We start from the raw sequence: 25384 nt of genomic DNA, 5'->3' as shown, positions 1-25384 counted from the left end.
ATAATATTCCTACCATAATTTATTGAATCAGTTCTCAACTGTTGGTTAAATAGTCAGTTTTCAATCTTTGCTACAAGCAAAAAGTGTTGCTATTTATATTTTTAATATGTAAGTCCTTTTAGTCTTTGTTCAGTTTTCTGGGGAGTATATGCTTAGTATTTCTATGTCCATGGGTAAGCTTACTTTAGCAACTTTGAGTAAGAATAGCTTCAATTGCTTTCCAGAATAGGTGGACTAATTCACAACCCCACCAAATAGTTCATTAGTATACCTTCTCATGACCCTTCTAACAACTACCATTTTCTTTTTCTAGTCATCTATGCTGAAGAGATGAACATGAAATAGAAACTTAAGAGTTATAATTTACATTTCTCTTATTCTTAGTGATTTGGAGCATTTTTTCTTGTGACTACTGGTATTTCTTTTCTTTTCTTTCTTTGAGAACTAGGTACCTGTAACCTTTGACCATTTATATCTATTGTGAATGGATCTTATTTTCAAAATTTTGAATCAATTCCACATACATATTGGGTTCGTTAGATTTTAATGAAAAACTTTAATTTTAATTTTATTGATTTTATTTATGCAAAATCTTTTCAATTTTATGTAATCAAAATGCCATTTTATCTCTTATACCTTTAATCAGAAACTCTTCCTCTATCCAGTCATAAAAAATATCTCCCTTAAAATATTTTTACAGTCAAAGGTTCTGATAAAGGACTCATTTCCAAACTATATAGAGAATTGACTCTAATTTATAACAAATCAAGCCATTCTCCAATTGATAAATGGTCAAAGGATATGAACAGACAATTCTCAGATGAAGAAATTGAAACTATTTCTAGCCATATGAAAAGATGCTCCAAGTCATTATTAATCAGAGAATTGCAAATTAAGACAACTCTGAGATACCACTACACACCTGTCAGATTGGCTAGAATGACAGGGAAAGATAATGAGGAATGTTGGAGGGGATGTGGGAAAACAGGGACACTAACACATTGTTGGTGGAATTGTGAATACATCCAACCATTCTGGAGAGCAATTTGGAACTATGCTCAAAAAGTTATCAAACTGTGCATACCCTTTGATCCAGCAGTGTTACTACTGGGCTTATATTCCAAAGAGATCATAAAGAAGGGAAAGAATATTTGTGGAAGCCCTGTTTGTAGTGGCCAGAAACTGGAAACTGAGTAGATGCCCATCAATTGGAGAATGGCTGAATAAATTGTGGTATATGAATATTATGGAATATTATTGTTTGGTAAGAAATGACCAACAGGATGATTTCAGAAAGGCCTGGAGAGACTTACACGAACTGATGCTGAGTGAAACGAGCAGGGCCAGGAGATCATTATATACTTCAATAACAATACTCTATGATGATCAATTCTGATGGACCTGGCCATCTTCAGCAATGAGATGAACCAAATCAGTTCCAATGGAGCAGTAATAAACTGAACCAACTACACCCAGCGAAAGAACTCTGGGAGATGAGTAAGAACCATTACACTGAATTCCCAATCCCTATATTTTTGTCTGCTGGCATTTTGGATTTCCTTCACAGGCTAATTGTACAATATTTCAGAATCCAATTCTTTTTGTACAGCAAAATAACGGTTTGGTCATGTATACTTATTTTGTATTTAATTTATACTTTAATATATTTAACATCTACTGGTCATCTTGCCATTTAGGGAAAGGGGTGGGGGAAAAGAGGGGAAAAATTGGAACAAAAGGTTTGGCAATTGTCAATGCTGTAAAATTATCCATGCATATAACTTGTAAATAAAAAGCTGTTAAAAAAAAAAAAAATCTCCCTTGCTCTTTTAAATTGTGACCTCTTCTACCTAAACTATGTAACCATAGCTTCTTGGTTACCTAAAGAAAAAAAAAAAGTTTTGCTCCTCTCAGAATCATGATATCTCTAACTTGGGAGATACCATTAAGTCACCACACCTTAATCTACTGACTCCATATTTTCCCATATGGAGATATAAGAGATGTTCCTATACATCTATTGCATACTTGTTATATATTCTTCCCATATGAGGGTAAAGGAAACTTTCTGTTAACAGTCCAGTGACTTGTGAGTGACTTTTTTACTTTACAATTTAAACTAAACTAAAGGGCCTCCTTTTTCTACATTTATTGAACTAATCATGTGGATTTTATAATTTTTAAAATAAATATGAGATTTATTTGCTGGTGTAAGATCAGCCTGGTCATAGAATATAACTTTTAAAATATGGAAGTAACAATCTCCATTGCCAGTCCCAATCCAAATAACCAGCATTGCTTCCAGTCAGGCCCCAAAATCGTCCACAGCCATCAACCAGAGGAACAAACCAACCATGGCGTAAACTTGCTGATGTGAAGAGCTGCTGCCAACCAGTTGCCACCAAGGTAAAAGCCCTAGAGATGAAGAAACAGAGTGCTTCCCAGATAACCAACCCTACTAGCATGCTAGTCCCCACAGTTATTATTCAAAGAAGCAACCATTATGGAGATGGTCAATTGCTTCTGCAGGTGCTATAGCCCCAATTCCCTCAGCAGACAAAGCTCCTAGAAAGGAAGAAAAACAAGTTTTCCTTTTACACTATTAAAAGACCACATATTACCAACAGACATGGTTTTATCAATGGAAATTACTTAAAAGAAAATGCTTGTACTATCACCTACTATACTCTAAGGACCATATGATTTTTGTTATCTGATTAGAAGCTGAAACTTTCTAGGTAAATTTTCTCTCCTTGTGAACTTCTTGAGAAGAAAATCTTACTTGCTTTTCTATCTGTATTTGACAATTCTTGAAAGATTTTCTTTGGTATTTTTGTACTTCTTAAAGACCATAGGTCTATTAATTTTCTTCCTTCTGATTAGCTTCTCCCTGATCTAATAAACATTACCATATCTGTATCACAGAAAAAATATAGTAGGATACCTTTCCCCCTATTTTTTTCAAATAATATATAATATTGGAATTAATTATTTTGTAGTTATTTGATGGAATTTAATTACCACTAAATCTGGTCCTTGTTTTTCTTTCTCTTTGGGGTTTCTTTTTCTGAGATTGAGATATGCAAATTTAACTATTTGTTTTGTTCTGTTAATTTATATTTCTATAAATTCATCTACTAGATTTAAGCCATTTGTTTGTTGGTTTACATAGAGCAAAAGTTTCCAATAATTCTCTTAATTTCTACATTAATAATTGTGGATTTTCATCTTTATTTCTTATGTTACTAATTTTATTTTCTCTCTTTTTAAAGACAGATTGGCTAACAGTTTCTCTATATTTGAAAAGAGACTTACTTTTACCAAGTTATTTATTTTAAATTTTAAATTTAAAATCTTTTTTGATTTTCAGATTTTAAATTTGTTCTAATTGTATAACCCAACTTATTGATTCTGTTCTCTCTTCTAATGATGAAAATTGTTTGAAGAAATAAATTTTTACCTAAGAGGTGCTTTGTAACACAAGTTTTGATATGTTGTATCACTGTTATTTTCTTTAATGAAATTATCATTTCTATAATTTGTTCTTTGAGTAACCATTTCTTCAAAGGAGTGGCCAATTAAGTTTGAATACATTTAAAGGCCTTCAGTAAAGTTTTGTTGAATGTTTTTGCTTTTTGAAGTTATTTAACAAATTCTCATACTCTCACATGATTGTCATTACAGACTGATCTTCATTTTCACTACATCAAGGGTCACTTACTACTTGCCTTCTTACCCTACACTTACCCTAAATTCATTGTGCTTCCTACCCCTACCAAGGGCTCTAGGAACATCTTGAAAGAATCAGGTTAATTTTTAAAATTCTGATGGCTAAAACTTCTGGTATGCTTCCCCTATCTATCCCTCCAAATTCACCCCCCAACTCTGATTATAAATTTACATAAAATTTAGTTTTAAATAATCCTGCAAAAAATAAAAAGAAATGTAGTAGAGCATTATTTATTCTGAATGAAATTAAGATGGCTTTTCATTATGATTGTTTTTCATTTTAGATATTCACTGAATATGAATGACTGCACTGAACTATTTTTAAGTTCTTTTGCTGATTTAATGGGATACTAAGTGTTGTTTGTGGTAGTCAACAAATTCAGGAATACCTTGGAATGGAGACCTATAAGCTGCTAGTGCTTCAGAGTAATGTAATCTAGGGTAAAGCCTGCTCACTGTCTTTCTGATCCAAGCTCTGCAATTCTTAACCTAGGTTGTGATCTTTTTTTTTTTTTAATTTAATTTTTTTTATTTAATAGCCTTTTATTTACAGGCTATATGCATGGGTAACTTTACAGCATTAACAATTGCCAAACCTCTTGTTCCAATTTTTCACCTCTTACCCCCCCACCCCCTCCCCTAGATGGCAGGATGACCAGTAGATGTTAAATAACTTAAAATATAAATTAGATACACAATAAGTATACATGACTAAAACGTTATTTTGCTGTACAAAAAGAATCAGACTCTGAAATATTGTACAATTAGCTTGTGAAGGAAATCAAAAATGCAGCTGGGCATAAATATAGGGATTGGGAATTCAATGTAATGGTTTTTAGTCATCTCCCAGAGTTTTTTCTCTGGGCGTAGCTGGTTCAGTTCATTACTGCTCCATTGGAAATGATTTGATTGATCTCGTTGCTGAGGATGGCCAGGTCCATCAGAACTGGTCATCATATAATATTGTTGTTGAAGTATACGATGATCTCCTGGTCCTGCTCATTTCACTCATCATCAGTTCGTGTAAGTCTCTCCAGGCCTTTCTGAAATCATCCTGTTGGTCATTTCTTACAGAACAGTAATATTCCATAATATTCATATATCACAATTTATTCAGCCATTCTCCAACTGATGGGCATCCATTCAGTTTCCAGTTTCTAGCCACTACAAAAGGGGCTGCCACAAACATTCGTGCACATACAGATCCCTTTCCCTTCTTTATAATCTCTTTGGGATATAAGCCCAATAGTAACACTGCTGGATCAAAGGGTATGCACAGTTTGATTAACTTTTTGAGCATAGTTCCAAACTACTCTCCAAAATGGTTGGATTCGTTCACAACTCCACCACCAATGCATCAATGTCCCAGTTTTCCCACATCCCCGCCAACAATCACCTCGGTTGTGATCTAAGCAAGACCTTTGTTGGTTTGCCCTTTTTTGGAAGTTTCAATAGACTGCTACTGAACTTAACCATTAGCTGGAAGGCTCTGCAGGTTCTCTCCTTTGGTCTAGGATTCCTGTCTTGGTTATTCCACTACACGCTTTATCAAAGACCAGAGGCTAAGACTGAGTCTTTACTCTGTTCCTAGGGTCAAAGCTATATAGCTACTGTTTGCTTCTGAACTAAGCAAGAGAAAAGTTTTTATGCAGTAATTTTTTTTAAATTGACGAGACTGGTATGAAATAAACTATTATTTTCTAAAAACCTGAGGCTCTTTTTGAAACCAGAACAATAATTACTACATAATTACTCTAACAATCAATTACTACAATAATTACTAATTACAAATTTTTTAAAGTTAAATCACAGATTCAGATCTGTAACTTTAATTTAATTTCAAATCTAAAACTCCCAATTTTAAATTAAATTAAAAAAAATATGATTACATCTTAAAAGTTACTTTATGGATAACTGGTAAATTCATACAAATTTTATATCTCATGCAACTTTTGGGCATGCTTCTTTAGCATTAGAATCCCTAGTTTTCTTTAAAGATTTATTCAAATGTTACCTCCAATAAGAGGCCTTTCCAAATTCTCCAGCTGCTAATGTCCAATCCCTGAAATCATATTTTTGGATGTATTTTGCATTTAAAGAATAGTAGCCAGTGGTCAAAGGCTATGAATAAGTTTTCAGATAGACTTCAAAGCTATCCAAAAATGCAAATATAACACTCTGACTACTCTACAACTATCAGATTTTATTTAAAGATGTTTATTCTTTGCTGGAAGAGGATCAATAATATCAGGAAGGTGACATCTGGACTTGCAAATAAATTGAATTTAAGTGGGGCAGATAAATGCAAAGTCACCATCCTCTTCTCTTCTCCAGAGGTTTTTTTAGGTGCAGTGGCTGATTAGGACATTTAAACAGATTGAGTAATAAAACAGAAAAAGAAAATGATAAATGTTGAAAGGATATTGGAAAACTAGGACAGTAATGTAATGTTAAACGGAATTGGAAACTGATCTAACCATTCTGGAGAATAATTTGGAACTAAGCCCAAAGGGTTATAAAACCATATAAACCCTTTGACTCAACAATATCACCACTAGACTAGGTTTATATTCCAAAGAGATTAAAAAAAAAAAAAAAAAGAAAGAAAATATTCCTATATGTAAAAAAATATTTATAGCTATTCTTTTTGTCATGGCAAGCAACTGGAAATTGTGGGAATACCCATAAACTGGGGAATAACAAAATAATTGTGGTATATGATTGTGATAGAATCCTATTTATTCTACTAAGAAATGATAAGTAGGATGTATTCAAAAAAAAAACACCTACAAAGACATACATGAACTAATGTAAAGTGAAATGAACTGAACCAGGACAAAATTGTACAAAGTTAACAGCAATGCTGTAGAAGGATCAACTGTGAATGATTTAGATATTTTGAACAATATAATGATGTGATACAATTCAGAAGGACTTATAATGAAAAATGCAATCCACTTCTAGAGAAAGAACTAATGAAGTCTAAATATAGATCTAAAAATACTTTTTTTCAAATTTATTTTTCTTCTTTTGGGGGTAAGGGTGGGATTTTGTATTTTTTTTTTCATAATGTGACTAACATTGAGGGAGAGATTTTGGAATTCAAAACTTTAAAAAGGAATATTAAAAATTATTTTTATATATAACTGGGAAAACATAAAATAGAAAAAAAAAAGAAAATGGCTGAATAATTCCCACAACTGAGATCATTCTATTTTATTCTAGAGACCTTTAAATTAGAAAAAATTTTAAAAAGTAACTAGTTATAATTAAGATGAAAGAAAACCCTACTAGACTATTTTTAGTAATTAATAATCAATTTATTAATTAGGCTAGCCAGCAGTCAATAACTTGATGGTAATTGGTTTCTCTCGGTAATTATTTTTAGTAATTAATAATCAATTTGTTAATTAGGCTAGTCAGGAGTCAATAACCTGATGGTAATTGATTTCTCACAGTAATTAAAAATACTAAGGGAGACCCTGAAATGTATTAAATCCCTTCTGGAAGGGAATTCCACTGACAATTGAAAATCAACCCTGACTGGTCAAATGTCTTCAGCTTCTTCTGCCGAGAATCTCTCTTAATCATGAGACTGAGTGGCCTAAAGCTTCAGGTAGGGTCATTTCCATTCAGACCTTTCCAGCTAATTTTCTCCTTTAAGAGCTGGATTGTCTCCCTATATTTATGCACACATGCATTTTTGATTTCCTTCACAAGCTAATTGTACAATAATTCAGAGTCTGATTCTTTTTGTACAGCAAAATAATGTTTTGGTCATGTATACTTATTATGTATCTAAGTTATATTTTAATATATTTAACATCTACTGGTCATCCTGCCATCTAGGGGAGGGGGTGGGGGAGGTAAGAGGTGAAAAATTGGAACAAGAGGTTTGGCAATTGTTAATCCTGTAAAGTTACCCATGTATATATCCTGTAAATAAAAGGCTATTAAATTAAAAAAAAAAAAAAAAAAAAGAGCTGGATTGTCCTACTCTATTGGAGTGGGATCAGATTCTTCCCCCAGGAAAAGGCTCAACTAGACAGAATTCTGTTCAAACTCTAAAACAGAAATAAAATCTCCCAGTTTTGTTTTTTAGGGGGGAGATGAGAGGTGCACAGTGGCATTCAGACCATCTTCAGAGCATCACTCAGCTAAACTCTTCAGAGGCTAACTAACCTTTTCAGGAATTGGGTTTTAAGAGAAATAAAAGAAAAAGGGCAGGTCACAAATTAATGATCAATTACTAAAATCTCTCATAATTGACTTTTATTTGCCTTTAAAGTATTAAAAGGAAAATAAGAGTAAATCCAAAGCAAAATAATCTGGAAATTGAATTTTTTTAATGGTACCAAGAAATTCTGAGAATGTCTACTACTTTATTAGAAATAAGAATATTTTCTTGGAAAGAGTAAACTAAACAAAGCTAGTTTCATTTTTGTGGTATAGCTTCAAAAGGATTAACAACTTTCTTGCCATCCTTCTTCCCCCACCTCCATTCTAAATATTTCTAAAAAACTAATTTTGACCACCTTGACATTATCTGCACTTAAAGTTAAAAGGTATTTTATGTATTTTAGAACTAAGGTCATAAGGCCTTTATCAGAAACACTAACTATAAAATTTTTTCCCAACTCTTTTAATCTTGTTTGTGTTGGTTTTGCTCGTGCAGAAACGTTTTAATTTAATATAATCAAAGTTGTCCATTTTGCATTTTATAATGTTCTCTACTTCTTCTTCTGATATAAATTTCTTCCTCCTCCAAAGATCTGATAGGTAAACTATCCCCTGCTCTCTTAATTTGCTTATGGTATCATTCTTTAAGTCCAAAACATGTATTTAAAGTTACAAGCTTCTTGAGATTAATCTAAAGCATCCCACCCCCCACAAAATAATGGCAATAACAAAATATCTATCTGCTTAATCTTTAATTATCTGTCAATACCCAAATAAAGAGACTTCAAAAGAAGTCAATGGGTGGTCTAACAAACAGATCATTCTCAGTTGCAAATCACAACTTTGTATCACAAAGATTAATAGAGACTAAATACAGACAAAATCTCTCTCTTACCTTACAAAATACTTACAAAACTACTATTAATTTTATGGATTTAATGGACATCAGTTCTACAACAGTGCTTCTCCCTCTTTTTTACCAAGTAAATCTACCTACGCAGTATGACAGAGAATTAGCCTCAAAGTTAAGAAGATCTGGAATTGAAGAATTGTCTATCAACTGACTGAACAAGCCGTGGTACATGACTGTAACAGAATACTCTTGTGCTATTAGAAATGATCAGCAGAATGATTTCAGAAAAATTAAGACTTATGATGAAGTGATGAACTGATGCTGAGTAAACAAAACCAGGACAATATTATGTAGCAACATTGCGTGATGATTAGAACAATGAGTGATTTAGTTCTTCTTAGCAACACAATCGAAGACAAGTTAAAAAACTCAGAGAAAATGCTCTCTACATCCAGAGAAAGAACTGATGGAGTCTGAATATAGACTGAAGCATATACTCATCACTTTATTTTTTTCTCATTTTTTTGGCTATTATTTTCTTCCTTTTTTTTACAACGTGACTAATATGGATATGTTTAACACAATTTCATACATATACATACACACAATCTACATCAAATTGTTTACCATCTCAGGAAATGGGGAGGGTTGGAAAAAATATAATGCTCAAAATTTTATATAAAAATGACTATTAAAATTATGTTTACATGTAATTGAAAAAAATAAAAATATTACCTACAATTTAGCCTTAAAAAAAAAAAAAAAAAGGAGATAAGTTTCCAGTTTACCTCAGCAGAGGGAGTTTCTTCACTGGGAGTTACCCACATTAATTGAGTAACAGGTTGATTAGGTAAGTTTATTTTGAGTTTTCAAAGTACAACCCGTATGTGAACTTACCTTGTGGCTTTGGACTTGCAGTTGAATTTGGGGACACTTTAATTAGTGCTTTTCCATTTATTCCCTGAGGCTCATCACAAACATTCTGATTAACTGGTGTGTCAGTCTTGCTTGATGGGCAAGGAGATGAAACGATAATTATCTTTGGACATGAACTGTTACCTGAAGAAGCACAGAAAAAAACGGGTTGTAAATCATTTCATCAACATAACACATTCCTATAGTACTTCTGTTTCAAGCAACACAAAAATAGTCATATAGTCATAGTATTGTCGAAGAGACCAACAAAAAAGCTGTGCCCTGATCTTGGTACAACAATTCTTTGCGCTCAGCCTCTGCAAAAAGCAAAATCGCATAATTTTTTCACATAACTATTGTATTGCTTTGACAAGCATTAGGTGTTTTCTGAGTTCTGATAAGCACCCGCTATATCCATGTTCCATTCATGAAACCCGGCTATGAATCAAACATCTCATTGTTGCTGTTACTCCTCATTGTTAGGGCTACAGCTCAGTGTAGACATTGTTAGAAGTATGGAGATTTGATCCCACTAAGACAAGGTAGTGTGCAAATGTGTCTAGTTCCCCTCCTTACTTTAAAACCCCTTTCCTCACTATAGAAAATAAACTTCTGTTTTAAGTTAAGTGGTAAGACCCAAATATTCTAAATAGCAGGTCTGAGAGAGATGAGGAGTAAGAGATGAAAGGTATTAGATGCAGCAGCTGCTCATGCTAAATCCAGGAGCTACAAATTGCCTGAGGGTGATCAAAACCAATTTAAAAAGGACTACTGAAAACAGTTTTTAAAAAGAAAGTCAAATGAAGAGGCACCTGTTATAGATCCCAAGGAATTCCAAAATGGAAACAAATTCAAACCTATTTCCCTGTTGCTGCATTTGGACACTAAGTCTGCGGTTTTTACTAGATAGCAGCTTCTCCAGTATGTGCATCCCATAAAACTCCCTCCCATTTGAAATGCATTTAATTTTGCCCTCCACTGCCCATCTTGGGTACCACAACATCCTAGTGTGGTGTGAGGAAGTTGTAATTCCTGAGAAGCCCTATCTTGGCCTTGGGAGTATCACAAACAAAGCTGGTCAAAGGTGGAAATTACCTCAGTTGAAGCCGTATTAGCATATCAGCCTAAACTTTGTTTCTCTTTCCCATAAAGTTATCTCCTTAATTCTGAATCATTGTAAAATCCCCCTGTAATTAGCTCAGTTACTATTGGCTCTTTGCTAGATTCCCTTGGAATTAGCCCTCTTCAATGCTTCGATTAATATTATAATTACAATAAATCTTTGTGGATCAAATGTTAAAAAAAAAAAAAAAAAAAGACAGAGAGAGAGACAGCTACAACTCATAAGCTGCTAATATATATTTTAAAAAATTTCACCAAAGGGCATAAAAGAAAGGCCTAGAAGTTGTAAGGTTCAGGCAGATAGCAAATGTTTTAGATTGAAGAAAATATTCAACTCTTATAAGATAGGAAAATATATCACTTAAAAATTTAAAGACTAGAATTTGTATCATTTTAATGTTTTTCCCACTAGAAATATAATAATGAACATATTTCAAGGTAGAAAAGATTTTTTTTTTCTCCTCTTGTAACATATTCAGTAGTAATTCTTTTTTTTTTTCTTGTGGCCAAGTGTCAATTCTTTGGACATGTATACATATATTGTATTTAAGTTATACTTTAACATATTTAATATGTATTGGTCAACCTGCCATCTGGGGGAAGGGGTGGGGGGAAGGAGGGGAAAAGTTGGAACAAAAGGTTTTGCAATTGTCAATGCTGAAAAATTACCCAGGCATATATCTTGTAAATAAAAAGCTATTAAAAAAAAAAAAAAAGAATTGGCATTCAGTAGTAATTCTTTACTCAATTTCTCCAACCAGAGATGGCCAAAAAAAAAAAAAAAAAAAAGACAGGATAACAGAATTCTCTATTCAATTCTATTATTCTGAGTCCAAAGCTAGGATCCTACTAATATATTTTAGAATACAACTTCCCAAAAGCATATTTCTTAGAAATGTGCCACTGTCTGATGAGTTTTGCACATGTTGTCTAAAAGAGTCACTTCTCATCCTAAAAATTTTTTTTAAACATTTGGTTTCTGAGGAATATCACTGCTTCATAATGCACATTTTTTGATCCACTGGTGGCTATCAAGAACTGTGACCATAATTTTTGATTCTAGGGAAGATGTAGCAATAACTCTGAGGCTCCTGGCCTTGGGAGTGATGAAGTTGGAAATGATGTATTCCTTCCCCTAGGGCATCCTAGCCCAGCTTACTCTATGTGACCAGTACTACTGGTCACAAATTTTGCTGGCTGTCAGTTAATGGCTTGTTAGTCAGTGATAATAGGATTTCTAGACTATTGATCAACAATATAGATGCTCAAAGTTGACAAAGGCACAAAACAAAGATGGGTGTCTTAACCTAGTGATATGTCCAGGCTAAAAACACCTCTGGAAGGTTCCCAGAGAATTATGGGTACTGTACCAGCACACAAAGTCAGAACCAGATAACTCCTCAATTCCACCTCTAAGCCATAAAATTGGCATATCAGTGACATGAAGCACCTGGTTTTTCTCTCCCTCTCTTTAATAAATCTATCTTTCTGCCCTTGGTTTTTTGCTAACTTCTTTTGGAACTTGGCCTGCTTTAATTGGCATTACAATTATAATAATCTTTGCCCCTTGACTTCGAGATGGGTCCAAGCCTGCAAATTCTTTTCAGATACTTTGCAATGCTGGTCTGGAACCCCAATCTTTTTGGGGTACCCTTGAATCCTAACAGTTTTGAAAAATGAAGAGTATTTTATAATTCACATGTGATCTGGGAATGACTCATCCAGTCTGACCCCTTCATTTTACAGTCAAAGAAACTAAAGCTTAGAGATGTCCACCATTATACTGGGAATAATAGAGCAGGAGGATTTGAACCAATATTCTGAACTCTAAATCAGAATTATTTTATTGTACCTTATTGCCTCTTATAACAACCTTGAAACATAGAATATACTATAAAAGACAAATACCATGTCAAGAACTTTGCAGATTTGGTGATGAAGTCAGGAAAAGATTTTTATTTATAATTTTGCAAGAAGAATTTTACAAGAATGCACATACTTAAAGCACTAAAACATAATGTTTTTTTCCTGTCTCAAAATGCAAGTCTCTCTCCAGATTCCCAATGACTGTCTTATAGCTTATCCAGAGTGCCTAATTCCCCTATAAGTCTGTAACCTTAATTATCTTTCTCATTGTCATTCACTTCTCCTTTCTTTATACCTTATTTGGCCATAGTGCTCATAAAGGCATAAGTGAATTATTGGCAAAAAAAAACAAAACAAAACAGTTACATGTTCTTTGTCAGGTAGATGTTTATAAGTATGTTGAAATATAGGTGTTTCTGATGCAGAAGCAACATTTCCAACCACATTTTATACAATTATAACCTGGAAAAAGACCTTATCTAATCAGGAAGTATCAAACTCCCAGCCACAAGCAGAATAAAATATAACTGGGAAATTATTAACAAAATAAACAAACAGCATAGATTATACTAATTTAAGACAATATGACAACTGGGATCTGGTTCTACTTGTTTGACATCATGGATCTAATCCAATCTTTTCCTTTTCCATATAAGGAAATTGAAGGGCACAATGGTCATTTGGCAAATTTGCTCAGTGTCACAAAGTGACAGAACCAGAATTCAGACCTAAGTTTCTGACTCTAAACAAAATTCTCTTTCCACTGCACTAGATAGTACATTTTTGTTCATAGGCATTCGCTGTATGTTTATTGATTTGAATTAGGAACAAAAAGATTAAAATGAACATCTATTCTATTCTGATCAACACACTAATGTGTGTGGAATTCTCTCCATGAGAAGAAACTGACTTAGAATACTAGTATTCTTACTTTTCTGGAAGCAAAAATAAATAACAAGCAAACATAAAGAATCATAACATATGTATATAAACAAATGAATGCAAATATTCATATAAATGGGTTCATATAAAATATGAACCCATTTAGGGTTTTCTTGGCAAAGATATTGTGGTCTGTTATTTCCTTCTCCAATTCATTTAACAGATGAATAAACAGGCAAAACGGGTTAAGTGACTTGCTCAAAGTCACACTGGTAGGCCATGTCTAAAGCTAGACATGAAATTAGGTCTTCCTGATCCAGCACATTATCCACTATGCTACCTAGCTGGAGAGAGATAGACAGACAGAAAACGGAGAGACAGAGGAGGAGAAAGAGAAGTGTAGGGGTGTGTGTGCATGTGTGTGTGCGTGTGTGTGTGAGAGAGAGAGATAAATGAGTTGGTTTGAGAGACAGACCTATATTCAATTCTTCCCATATGACATAAACTGGCAATGTGACCCTGAGCAAGTCAGTCTCTCAAGGTCCTCAGGAAACTCCCAGACTAAAGTTGTAAATAAGTTTCAATCTTATTTTGGTAAAAAGTGTTCTCATTTCTCATCTTGAAGAATTTTGAGAATACCAGAAAAATCATAGGTCCAGTTCCTATCTCTATATACACAGACACACACAGATACTTGTGTATATGCAAATATATATATTTATAAATGGCAAAGCACTGGACTTGGAGTCAGGAATATTTGACTGAAATAACCAATAGATATATAGAGAGAGAATTCTAGAGAATCAACTAAAAAACTAGTTGAAATGATTAACTACAGCAAAGTTGCAAGATATAAAATAAAATCACATAAAAGATTAGTATTTTTTCATATTACTAAAAATAAGTCCACCAGCAAGAGATAAAAATGACAAGACAAACCCAGGAACTATATGAACACAGTTACAAAATGTGATGTTCTTCTTCTTTAAAATATAACGGTTCTCTGGGAGCAGGTTTCTTGTGGAGGTAGCCCTAGTATCAGTTCAGATCAATAATCACCCCAAATGCAGCCAGGGGTTAAAGTACAGTCTTTTATTGTCTCTTCCAAAATCTTATCTCCTTCACTTGGGGCTCGGCTAGTTTTCTGGAGGCCTTCTCTCTCCTTGGTTCCAAGAGCTCTTGTGGGGAGCCGGCACTAATCTACAGCCATATAAGGCCAACCTTGAATAGGTTGAATCTCCTAATCACATTATACCAAAGATTTCCCGAATAGGAATCTCCTAAGCACATCATACCAAAGATTTCCTGAATAGGAATCTCCTAATCACATCCTAACTTTGAATAGGCAGATATCTAGGCATCCCCTAATCGCATCATAGCAGCTCTTGGGCGGGATACCAACCCTTTGGCTAGGACCCAAATCCTGTACTGTATTTGAACAAACCCTGCTTTCTTTTCTACTGCTATATATATCTGTACTATTGCACCCATTAAAATGAGGCTTGATCAGATGGATTTGCCTTGCCTCCATTTTGCGCGTCCCCTCTCTCTTGCCCTTATCTCTTTTCTTCCAGGGTTCACACACTCTGCCTCGCGGGCCAAGGCAAGCTCTTGCCGCTAGTCCTTTGCCTCTGCTCCCTTAAGCCTCCAGCCAGCACAAAGGTGGAAGATGGAATGAATCTGTCTTGGCTTCTGCTGAACTAACTTGACTGGCTCACTGAAGATCTATTTATGGTGGGTGTAAAAGGTTGACTCCTCCTTCGAGGGAGGGATTAAGGGAGGTGTGAATTCACAAAGTTACAAAGTTAACTTTGTAAATCTCCCATACTTGTGAACTCCAATGAGTTCTTAAATACATTAGTGAGTTAGAGAATTTGCTAAGTACCATGTTAAATTAGGCAACTGACATCACTTTGTAAGGATTCCAGGAACAAAACACTTTTCACACAATTGCTCGAGTGGGCTGAGCCAACATAAAAATGACAATTCCATCTAAATTACTTATTCATTGTCATGCTATGCAAACCCCCAAAATTATTTTATAAAGATAGAAAAAATAATAACAAAATTTATTTGAAAGAACAAAAGATTAAGATTATCAAGAGAATTAATGAAAACGATCTGAAAGAAGATGGTCTAGACATACAAGTTCTCAAGCTATATCATAAAGCATTAATCATCAAAACAACATGGTACTGGCTATGAAAACAGAGATGTGGATTCATGGAATAGAATAGGTATACAATACACAACAGTAAATGACTTATACTAATCTAATATTTTATAAACACAAAGACTCAAGGTTTGGGGATTGAAAACTCACTATTTGACAAAACCTACTGGGAAAACTAGAAAGCCATTTGGAAAAAACCTTACAATTCTTACAATTCTGAAATAAGATCAAAATGGGTAAATGATTTTAATATAAAGGATAATTCCATAAACACGTTAAGGGAGAATGGAATAGTTTACCTATCAATTCTATGGAGAAGGGAACAAAACAGGGGATAAACATTATTATCAAATGTAAAATGTGTAAATTTTGATTATATTAAATTTAGAAGGTTTTGTCCAAACATGAAACCAATATTAGAAGGAAAGCAGAAATCTAGGAATTATTTTTTTAATAGAAAGTACCTCAGTTAAAGGCCTCATTTCTCAAATATAGAAAATGGAATCAAACTTTTAAGAATAAAACTTATTGGGGCAGCTAGATGGCACAGTGGATAGAGCAATGGCCCTAAAGTACACAAGGATCTGAGTTAAAATTTGGCCTCATATAATTAACACTTCCTAGCTGTGTGATCCTGGGCAAGTCACTTAGCCCCAAGTGCCTTAGGGGAAAAAAAGAGAATAAGTTATTGTCCAATTCATAGTCAAAGGCTATGAAGCACACAGTCTTCAGATGACAAAATCAAAGCAATCTATAATCATATTAAAAAAATGCTCTAAATCATTGTTAATTAGAAAAATACAAATGAAAACACTCTGAGGCATCATCCAACCTATTAGATTGGCTAACATGACAAAAGAAACAAATAATAAATGTTACAGAAGATGTGAGAAAATTATGACACTAATGCTTTATTGGTAGAGTTGTGAATTGATCCAATCATTCTGGGCAGCACTCATGTCCAAATGGCTTTAAAACTATGCATATGCTTTGATGAAGCACTACTACTACTAAGTTTGTATCCCAAAGAAAATTTTTTTTAAAGGGAAAAAGGATCTATTTGGACAGAAATATTTATAGCAACTTGTCTGGTAGTGGAAAAGAATTACAAATTGAGTGGATGTTCATCAGCCTGATGATGCCTGAACAAGTTGTAGTTGATAATAACTATTGTGCTATAAAAAATGACAAGTAGGATAATTTTTTAAAACCTCCAATGACTTTTATGAGCTGATGCAAAATGAAGTCAGAAGAACATTGTATACAGTAAAAATAATACTGTATAATGATGAGCTGTGAAAGACTAAGCTATTCTCAGCAATAGAATGATCCAATATAATTCCAAAGGATTAATGATGATAAATGCTATCTCTTTTCAAAGAAAGACCTGATGGGAGTCTGAATGCAGTTTGAAGCATGTTATTTTTCATTTTATCTTTATAATGTTCATTCTTTGTGTTTTCTTCAAAACATGACTAATATGTAAATGTTTTGTATGTTTGCACATACATAACCTATATCAAATTGCTTAAGGCACCTCAAGAAGGGATGAGAAGAGAGAGGGAATTAGAAACTCAAGTTAAAAATAGTTTTTACATAAAATTAGAAAAAATAATAAAATATTATTTAAAAAACTAATAAAGATTGAAGGATAGAATAAATTCAGATTAAAAAGAAAAAGGCTGAGTATTTTGCATGTGGCCTGCAGAATTATATATAGCATGCCTTATATGTAGCAAACCAACATCCACTACGTTTCTGGTTTTGCCATTAAACATGGTCCCATGGAATAGATTTCATAATATTTTTTAACTTTGTTTTATTCCATGGAATAAAAGAAAATTAGTCAAGGTCATTGTTGATACAAGATCATTCACAACTTTGAAGAAGTCAAATTTATTTAGGAGCAGCCAAAGCCCAGATCTAATAGTGTTGTTGATTTTCTTTTTTTAAGTTTAATTAAGTGTGGTGATCTTTACACTTATTTGCTTGAAAATGATACTGACATTTGTTGATTCAATACCTTGTTCTTAAAAAAAAAAAAAGAAAAAAAAAGGAATGTGCCTTATATTCATCTTGTCCTCTGAGAATCTCACATTAAGTCATTTAGAAAGATTAAATGCCAACAAATGTTCAAGTTCTAATATAATAATATTTTAAAGTTTATCAGTTTAGTCTAACATTTATCAGTATATACTAATGACTATAATTCAAATATCCTTCAAATCTCATTTATTATTTTTGCATAATGTTATGCCCTCATTTGATGAAGCTAAAGAAGTAGAAGATGGGTCTACCTATTACTCAAGCAAATCTTTAATTTGTCCTCCCTCCCTTTTCTCACTCCTGCTTGCTTTACCTGCTGTGCAAAATATCTTCTGCTTCTTTCATGCTTTACTTTTCTCACTGCTTACTTAGAGAAAAGTTCATTACTATATCATGAAAGAAAGAATTATTTTGATTATGTAAAATGAAAAAAAGCTTTGCAGAAACAGATCTAATGTAACAAAAACTAAAAGAAGCAGGTAATTAATCAATAAACATTTATTGTATGCCAGGTGAAGCAGGTTGGAACTCTGAAAGAGGGTGTACTTGAATCTAAGACAGAAGCATGCTTGTAGTACTCTGTGTGAGATGATGGTTCTCTAAGCACACACTTGATGTAATGATGTGGTCAATCTAGTTGGCATATGCTTAGGGTAATGTGGTGATGTGATGTTCCACAGCTGCACATGCCTAGTATGGTGTCATAATGTAGTTGGGGTATTTAAAGGAGTCCCAGAAAGAGAGGGTTCTCTCTGCCACAGCAATTTCAGCCACAGAGAAGACTTCAGGCTCCAGACTCCAGAGGTTCAGACTCCATCTTAGATTCTTCTGCCTTCTTCATTTCACTTCCCCAGTAAGCCCAAAGCCTCAGGCTGATCCCGAGGCCCACCAGAGCTGGCCAGGACATTACAGCCAGGTACTGTACTAAGTGCTGAGAAAAAGACACAAAACATTCCTTGCCCACAAGAAGCTAATAAGGGAGACCACATACATACAAACAAACAAACAAACAAAACCAAATACAACACAAAGACACAATACAGGATAAGAATTAAGAGGGATTGGGAAAGGTTTCCTGTACCAAGTGGGATTTTAGCTAGAACTTCAAGGAAACCACAGAAGCTAGTAGACAGAGATGAAGAAGGAAAGCATTCCAGGCATGAGAGCAAGTCAAGAGAAAATTGAGGGAGTCAAGAGATGGAGTATCTTCTTTGTGGAACATGCAAGAGGTCACTGTCATTAGATCTAGGAGTATATGTAGGGAGAAAAGTGCAAGAAAACTGGAAAAGCAGGAGGGTATTGAGTGATGAAGGGCTTTGAATACCAAATGGAGCATTTTATATTTGATCCTAGAAGCAACAAGAAGACAGGTGTTTATTGAATGGAAGTATGGTATAATCAGATCTGGAATTTAAGAAAATGGCTTAAATTAATGGCTTAACTCTCCCTCCATTTTATTCCATTGATGGATTAGAGATAACTAGAGCTAAAGATCTCCTTGTGGAGATATATATAATAGTTGATTGTTATCCTTTGTTCTTGACATTAGTAGGTTAGCGTGAAATTACACTGTGTATAGCTCTTCAGAACAATATGAGTTTGGAAGACTACCAGAACTTGGGCACAAATAATCCATGTGAACATTTGGGGTGAATTCTCTAACTTTGAACATCTTGTGTTTCTCTTGAGCTCCTGCAACTCTGCTTTGCTTACAGAACAAAGTACCCTCTTGATATGGGTACACCGTGCTCAGCAGTTCTTGCTTAGTTGTTTCCCATGTCACTCAATCAATTTCAAAGTTTTAAAGAAAAACCTTGAGAGTGTCATCGTATTGTCTCCATAAAATAATCTTTTAGGTAAGCAAATATTTGGCATTCCAGCAATATGACCAGAGTTGTGCTCTCTAAATGAGAACTCCCACAAGGCAAGCATTCACATGGTGGTCAGAAAAACAATATTATCAACTAGATTTCAAAGGAAGAAATCCAAGCTACCAAAAATGACACAGAAATGCTCTAAATCATGAATAATTAGAAAAATGAAAATTAGAACATTTCTGAAGTTCAACTTCATACCTATTATATTGGCAAAGATAATGAAAGAGGAAAATAATAATGTTGGCAAATCTGTGGGAAAATAGGCACACTAATGTATTGGTAGTGGAGTTATGAATTGGCCCAGTCGTTCTGGAAAGCAATTTGGTATTATCCTCGGAAATTTCTCAAACTGTACATACCCTTTGATCCAGCTATACCAATAACAGATCTATGTCTTCAAAGAAAAAGAAAAACAAAATCAAATCCTTCAAAGTGGGGTCAGAAAAACAAAATAATTTTTTCTATGGCAATTATAATTTGACCACTTAGGACTTACTGAACACAACATGCTTTTCTAGAAGACTCAAACATCAACACTAAGTCATACCTGGATGATCCCTCCCCCAAGTCACCTTCTCCTGCCCTGCCATTGGCTTGAGAAGATAAAGAGAAGGAAAAAAAATATATATTGAAAAGACCAAAATTTCCCAATCATCCCCATAGAAAGTATAGCCATTGTGCTGAGTCCCTCTATAGTTCTACATCACAAGTAGATTCCTCAAGCAGCTACAGAGAAATCTTACCTTTAAGGGAAGCTGGATCAACTTAGACTTGATATTAAAACTATCTGTCTAGTTTTTGCAATGGACAGAAGTTCAGAAGCCTATTGGTATTGTGAGATTTTGGATAAAAGGGAATTTCCCTTGAAATGAATGAAATTGAATTAAATTCCCTTCCTATACCCAATTCCCAAGAATTTCTTTTTTTTTTCCTTTTTTTTTTTTTGGCTGAGGAGGTCCCACACCTTTGGATATTAGTTCTTCAATGAAAGATGACACTTGAGATGGACAGGAATCTAAATAGACATGTGAACCTGTGTGAATAGAGTAATTCTTTCCCCTACAGACTTCAGAATATGTAGGACTCTTGCTTAGTTGTTGCCACTTCACACTTCAGCCCTTATTCCAAGATGCTTATATGTAACTGCCCATCCATCTCCAGTCTTTTACAGACTACCCTTTGCATCTAGAGTCCTTTCCCCTAGGTTCCTTCAAGTGCTACTACCTTCAAAAGACCTTTCCCAACTTTACAATACTATAAATGAAATACTATAAATATAATAATAATATATACTATAATAATATAAATAAAATATAATAATATAAATGTAATATAAAGTGGCTACTTTATATTACAGACCCATCTTGTATACATTAAGTACGTATTGTCCCCAGTAGAATGAAAATTCCTTCAGGAATTTATAATTGTATAACCAATTCTTTTCAGAATATCTGGCATTTAATAAATGTTATTTATCTTATAAAAGATTTAACACAGAACCATAACTAGTACAGGGAGGATAGGGCAAAGTCCTGGAGGACTAAAATTTACAGGACCCTGACAGTACTGTCTAGAAGTACACATACATCCTTTCCCCAATTTTCCTTGCCAATAACTGTATCACAGGTGAGCTCTTCTTTAATTCAGGCCCTATTCTTAGGGAAGATGACTTCATCCTGAGGCATATATTTTCCTTCAGCAGATATACCATTTCTACCCATTCTTTGTCATCTTGTCCAACAGTAGTCAGTCTTTCAGAAACACAGAAATTTCATGTTGTCCTAGTGAGCTTCTACCTCCTAGAAGTTCTACCCAAGTTAAGCTCCTGGCAGAATGTTTCATTCATTAAAAGTTTTTTTTGGAATACATTACATTTTCACAGAACAGAATCTAAAGTAATCCATTATACAATTAGTCATAAAAAGAATCTTAGTTTTTTGCCTCCCACACAAAAATTATCATTTAAAACATCTTCTTAGTGCAATTAGATAGCACAGAAAAAAAGACTATTGGCTCTGCCTGGAGTCAGGAGGACCTAAGTTCAAATCCAGTCTCAGATACCTAAAACTTCCTATCTGTATGACCCTGAGCAAGTCACTTAAACTAACTACCCCCCCCCCCCCCCAAAAAAAAAGGATTTTTGAAGATTAAATGTAAATCAATACACGTTATGTTCACTTCCCCCCCCCCCCCGCATTTTGTGGTTTTTCCCTTTTCTGATTTTTCTCTCCCAACATGATTCATAAATATGCATTAAAATGTTTTTTAAAAAGTGAAAAAAAATTTAAACTCTTCTTTTAAACTCTAAACTAATCTAGTTATGGGTTTAATTAGGAATTTTTATTTTTAGGGTATAGTTAATAAATAATCAAATAGATATCTGCCCTTTTATGAGCAGTAAAGAATCAAGAGAATAGACTATTGAAGCAATGAATCCAGCCAGAAAGCAGTGATATTATTCATGCAGATTTAATCTAAACACAGCATCAAGGACTGGAAAAGAAATTTCAATCTAGTCCCCACACTCCTGAATCATAAACAGTTTTTCAGAAAAAACTTTGGATGCTCTCCAAACATAATCATAAACATAACCCTTTGGTAAAAGATATTAGGATATAGTAGCCAGTTTTTCAGCAACAAACATTTCTATTCTACTTCTGTACTATGAATGAGTTTTTAAGGACTTTGAAAGATAGTGAAAATAGCCTGGATTTTTTTCTCCATTTCACAGAGTGACAAAAAGATTAACTGTATCTCACTGTTCTCAATAACCAATTCTTGCCACTATCATGGTTGATCTCCTATTGAGTGACACAAAGGAGAAAATTCTAGCTGTGATGATAATTTACAGTTTAAGCTATTGTGTTTAGTGTAAGTATTCCTCAAGGTTTACAACACTCATAGAAACCACATGAAACTAATGAAATAAAATCGTTTATTTCAGCTATTATAAAAACAGTAGAAACTTGCTACTGTTTAAATTCCATGGGCCCTTTAACATTCTTTTTCTTTATTATAAACCACTTAATCCATATTCACATACTCCCAAATTAAGAGGTAAGGAGGAAGTTTGGGATCTCTCAGGTCAAGGGGAGGTGGGAAAGACAGAAGCAAAATACAGATGTGAAAGTAAACAGTGAAAGGAGAGAGAACAAACAAGAAGAAAAATAGGATGGTAGAAAACACAGAGATAGTAATTGTAACTTTGAATGTGAATGGAACCGTCCCATAAAATAAAACAGAAGCAGATAGCAAAGTGGATCAAAAACCAAAATCCTATAAGAAATACACTTGAAGCAGTGAGACACAAACAGAATAAAGATAAGGAGCTAGAGCAGGATCTCTTAAATTTCAGCTGAAGTTTAAAACAAAAAAAACAACAACAACAACAAAAAAAAAAAGCAGGGGGAGCAATCCTCATCTTAAAAAACCAGATCAAATTTAAAAAGATAAGGAAGGAAATCTCTCAGATCAAAGATCTCATTTACTTTTTAGTTTTAAATTGCCAGTGCACTCAGTATTGTGCTTTACCAACAGAAATGAGTACCCCTCAGAAAGCATCACAAAGCTTTAATTGTCTCTACTAATTTATAAACTAAATGTAATGAAACAGAAAAAATAATGGAAAGGAGCTTTAATCTTGATTTTTTTCTGATTTCTCACAATCGAAGTTTATGATCACTCAAAAAAAATTTCTACTTTATTAAAATATATATTTTTTATCTTCATGGAAATATAAGCTGAAAAATTCCTAGGACCTATCAATTTTTTCTTAAATGAAATGAGCTATGAGAAGCAGTAAAACATATAATGAAATTCTTGTATTCTTTGTTCTTACAAAATTAAGATTTCAGAATAATCCCAAGTGGAGTAAACTGTATAATATCAGAGCCTACTCCCTGCTTGCCCCAGGGAACAATTCCATCAATGCTCCAATTTCATGTAAAGCTTACATAAGACAAGCACTCACAAGATAGTCAAAAAAAGCAATACAAGGACAGTCTCAAGGTATCTCTCAAGAACTTTAGAATCGATTGTAAAACATGGGAGACTGGCACAAGACCACCCAGCACTGTGTGTCCTCATCAGAGAAGTGCTATGCTCTATGAGCAAAGTAGAACTCAATTAGCTTAGAAGAAATGTGAGATGCCCAGTTAGAGAAGCCATTCCAAATGTTCTTAGGGACTATTTATTTGTATCCAACTTATGGCAGAGCATCTGGAGCTTATATTGGTTTGATCAACCACAGTCAACACACTGTAACTCAACTCTACATAGCAATATCATTTTGGTCCTCTTCAAGAATGAAGAATAATCAAAAACCAACAAGATATTCTTTCTCCTGCCTGGGAGAAACTTATTTTCAATTATGTTAATAACGCATTATTAAAATAAGATCCAGGCTTTTTATTTCTTCATGTAGGGCCCAGCTCCTGTAAAGGTGAACCCTGAAGAACATGGCCAATTGATGAGATGTCCCTAACCCACAGGGAATATGGTCCTCCATCTTGGGATGAGAAGGGGATTGATTGGATGAAGTTTTCTCAGTTTTGAGATCCACAGGAAGCAGACACTATCCAATGAAAAGACTTGGGTCTCTTCCTATTTAACCAGGTGTTGTTAGGCTTTCCTTTTTTTTTTTTTTTTTTTTTTTCTTTTTTTTAAATTACACCCTACAAAGTTGGAACTGCAGGAAAGTCCATTGAGAATAATGATTGGGGAATTTGGTCATTTCAAGATTGCAAAGCAATTCAATTAAATTGGGGTCTTCTTGAAAAAGATAGTACATAGTATAAACATGGTCTCTTTCCTCCCCTTTAACGCATTCCCTGATTGCAGCAGGGACCTGGGGGGGAGGAGGAGGAGATGGGGGTGAAGGGATGGAGGCAGAGGGAGACAAAGAAACTATGCTCAATCAGTTTAGTGAAATTTGTTAAATAACAGATTCAACATAAAAGCAGTTTTATATTATTGGAAATTTAAAGTTATATTTGATTAGATTTTAAGTTAAAATGTGGGTTATTAAAAACAAAGTTCTGGTAGCTTACCTTAGGGGAAGTCATCCCCTAATTTTGTATCCCCTAATTAGATGGTGCTCTGCTAGATATATGTATAAGTTTTATGAAATTTGGTCCAAAGTTATTGTGACTCTTAAAGTTTAAAGTTTAAAAAAAGTGATTTAAAGACAAGGGACAAGAAAGATTGATTTACAAAAGCAATTAATAGTTTAAAGGGAGCATCTAATTAGAAGGTTATTGGTTTGAGAGCCTGTTAGAGAAAGGAAGAGTATGTTGGAAAAGAAGTAAGTATGTTGGAATTGGGAGGAGAGAGAGATGGGATGTGTTAACATGGGGAGACATGGCAAGAGAGAGAAAAAGGAAGAAGAGATAGCAAAATGGTGTTGGAAATAGGGGGGAAAGAGATTGGACAGAAAGGCGAAAGCTCCTAGTGGAACTTACCATTTGCCAGGAGAAAGGAGAAAGCCCATGAGGTTGGGGCATATGTTTGGCTAGGAGGATGGATCCTGGGGGACTTGGCACCCTAAAAAGGTTAGCATGAAAAGTGGGAGTTGGGAAGCATGGTGGAGTTGAAAGAAATGCCACATGGAGTGGGGGAAGGGTAAGAGAACTTTGTTAGGTTAGATTGTCAGGTCTAACTCCCCCTCCCGGACTAAGTGTGGCTGCTTGTTAACAAACTGCAGCTCTTTGGAGCTCACCTCCCCTCCTTGCTGGATGAAACATT

General features: G+C 34.2%; 1 protein-coding gene across 2 annotated transcripts in view; it reads right to left on the bottom strand.

Annotated features, from left to right (window-relative positions):
• FGD4 (FYVE, RhoGEF and PH domain containing 4) overlaps nucleotides 1-25384 on the bottom strand; it is a 264375-nt gene that overhangs the window by 131479 nt on the left and 107512 nt on the right. For both annotated transcript variants that reach the window (XM_031938146.1, XM_031938145.1), the window contains exon 2: nucleotides 9659-9820. In XM_031938146.1, the coding sequence (XP_031794006.1) occupies nucleotides 9659-9820 (162 nt within the window). The remainder of the gene's footprint in view (nucleotides 1-9658; nucleotides 9821-25384) is intronic.

This window comes from Sarcophilus harrisii, chromosome 5 (assembly GCF_902635505.1).
Source record: "Sarcophilus harrisii chromosome 5, mSarHar1.11, whole genome shotgun sequence".
NCBI classification, from domain to species: Eukaryota; Metazoa; Chordata; class Mammalia; order Dasyuromorphia; family Dasyuridae; genus Sarcophilus; species Sarcophilus harrisii.
This window is presented reverse-complemented; position numbering and strand designations above follow the sequence as displayed.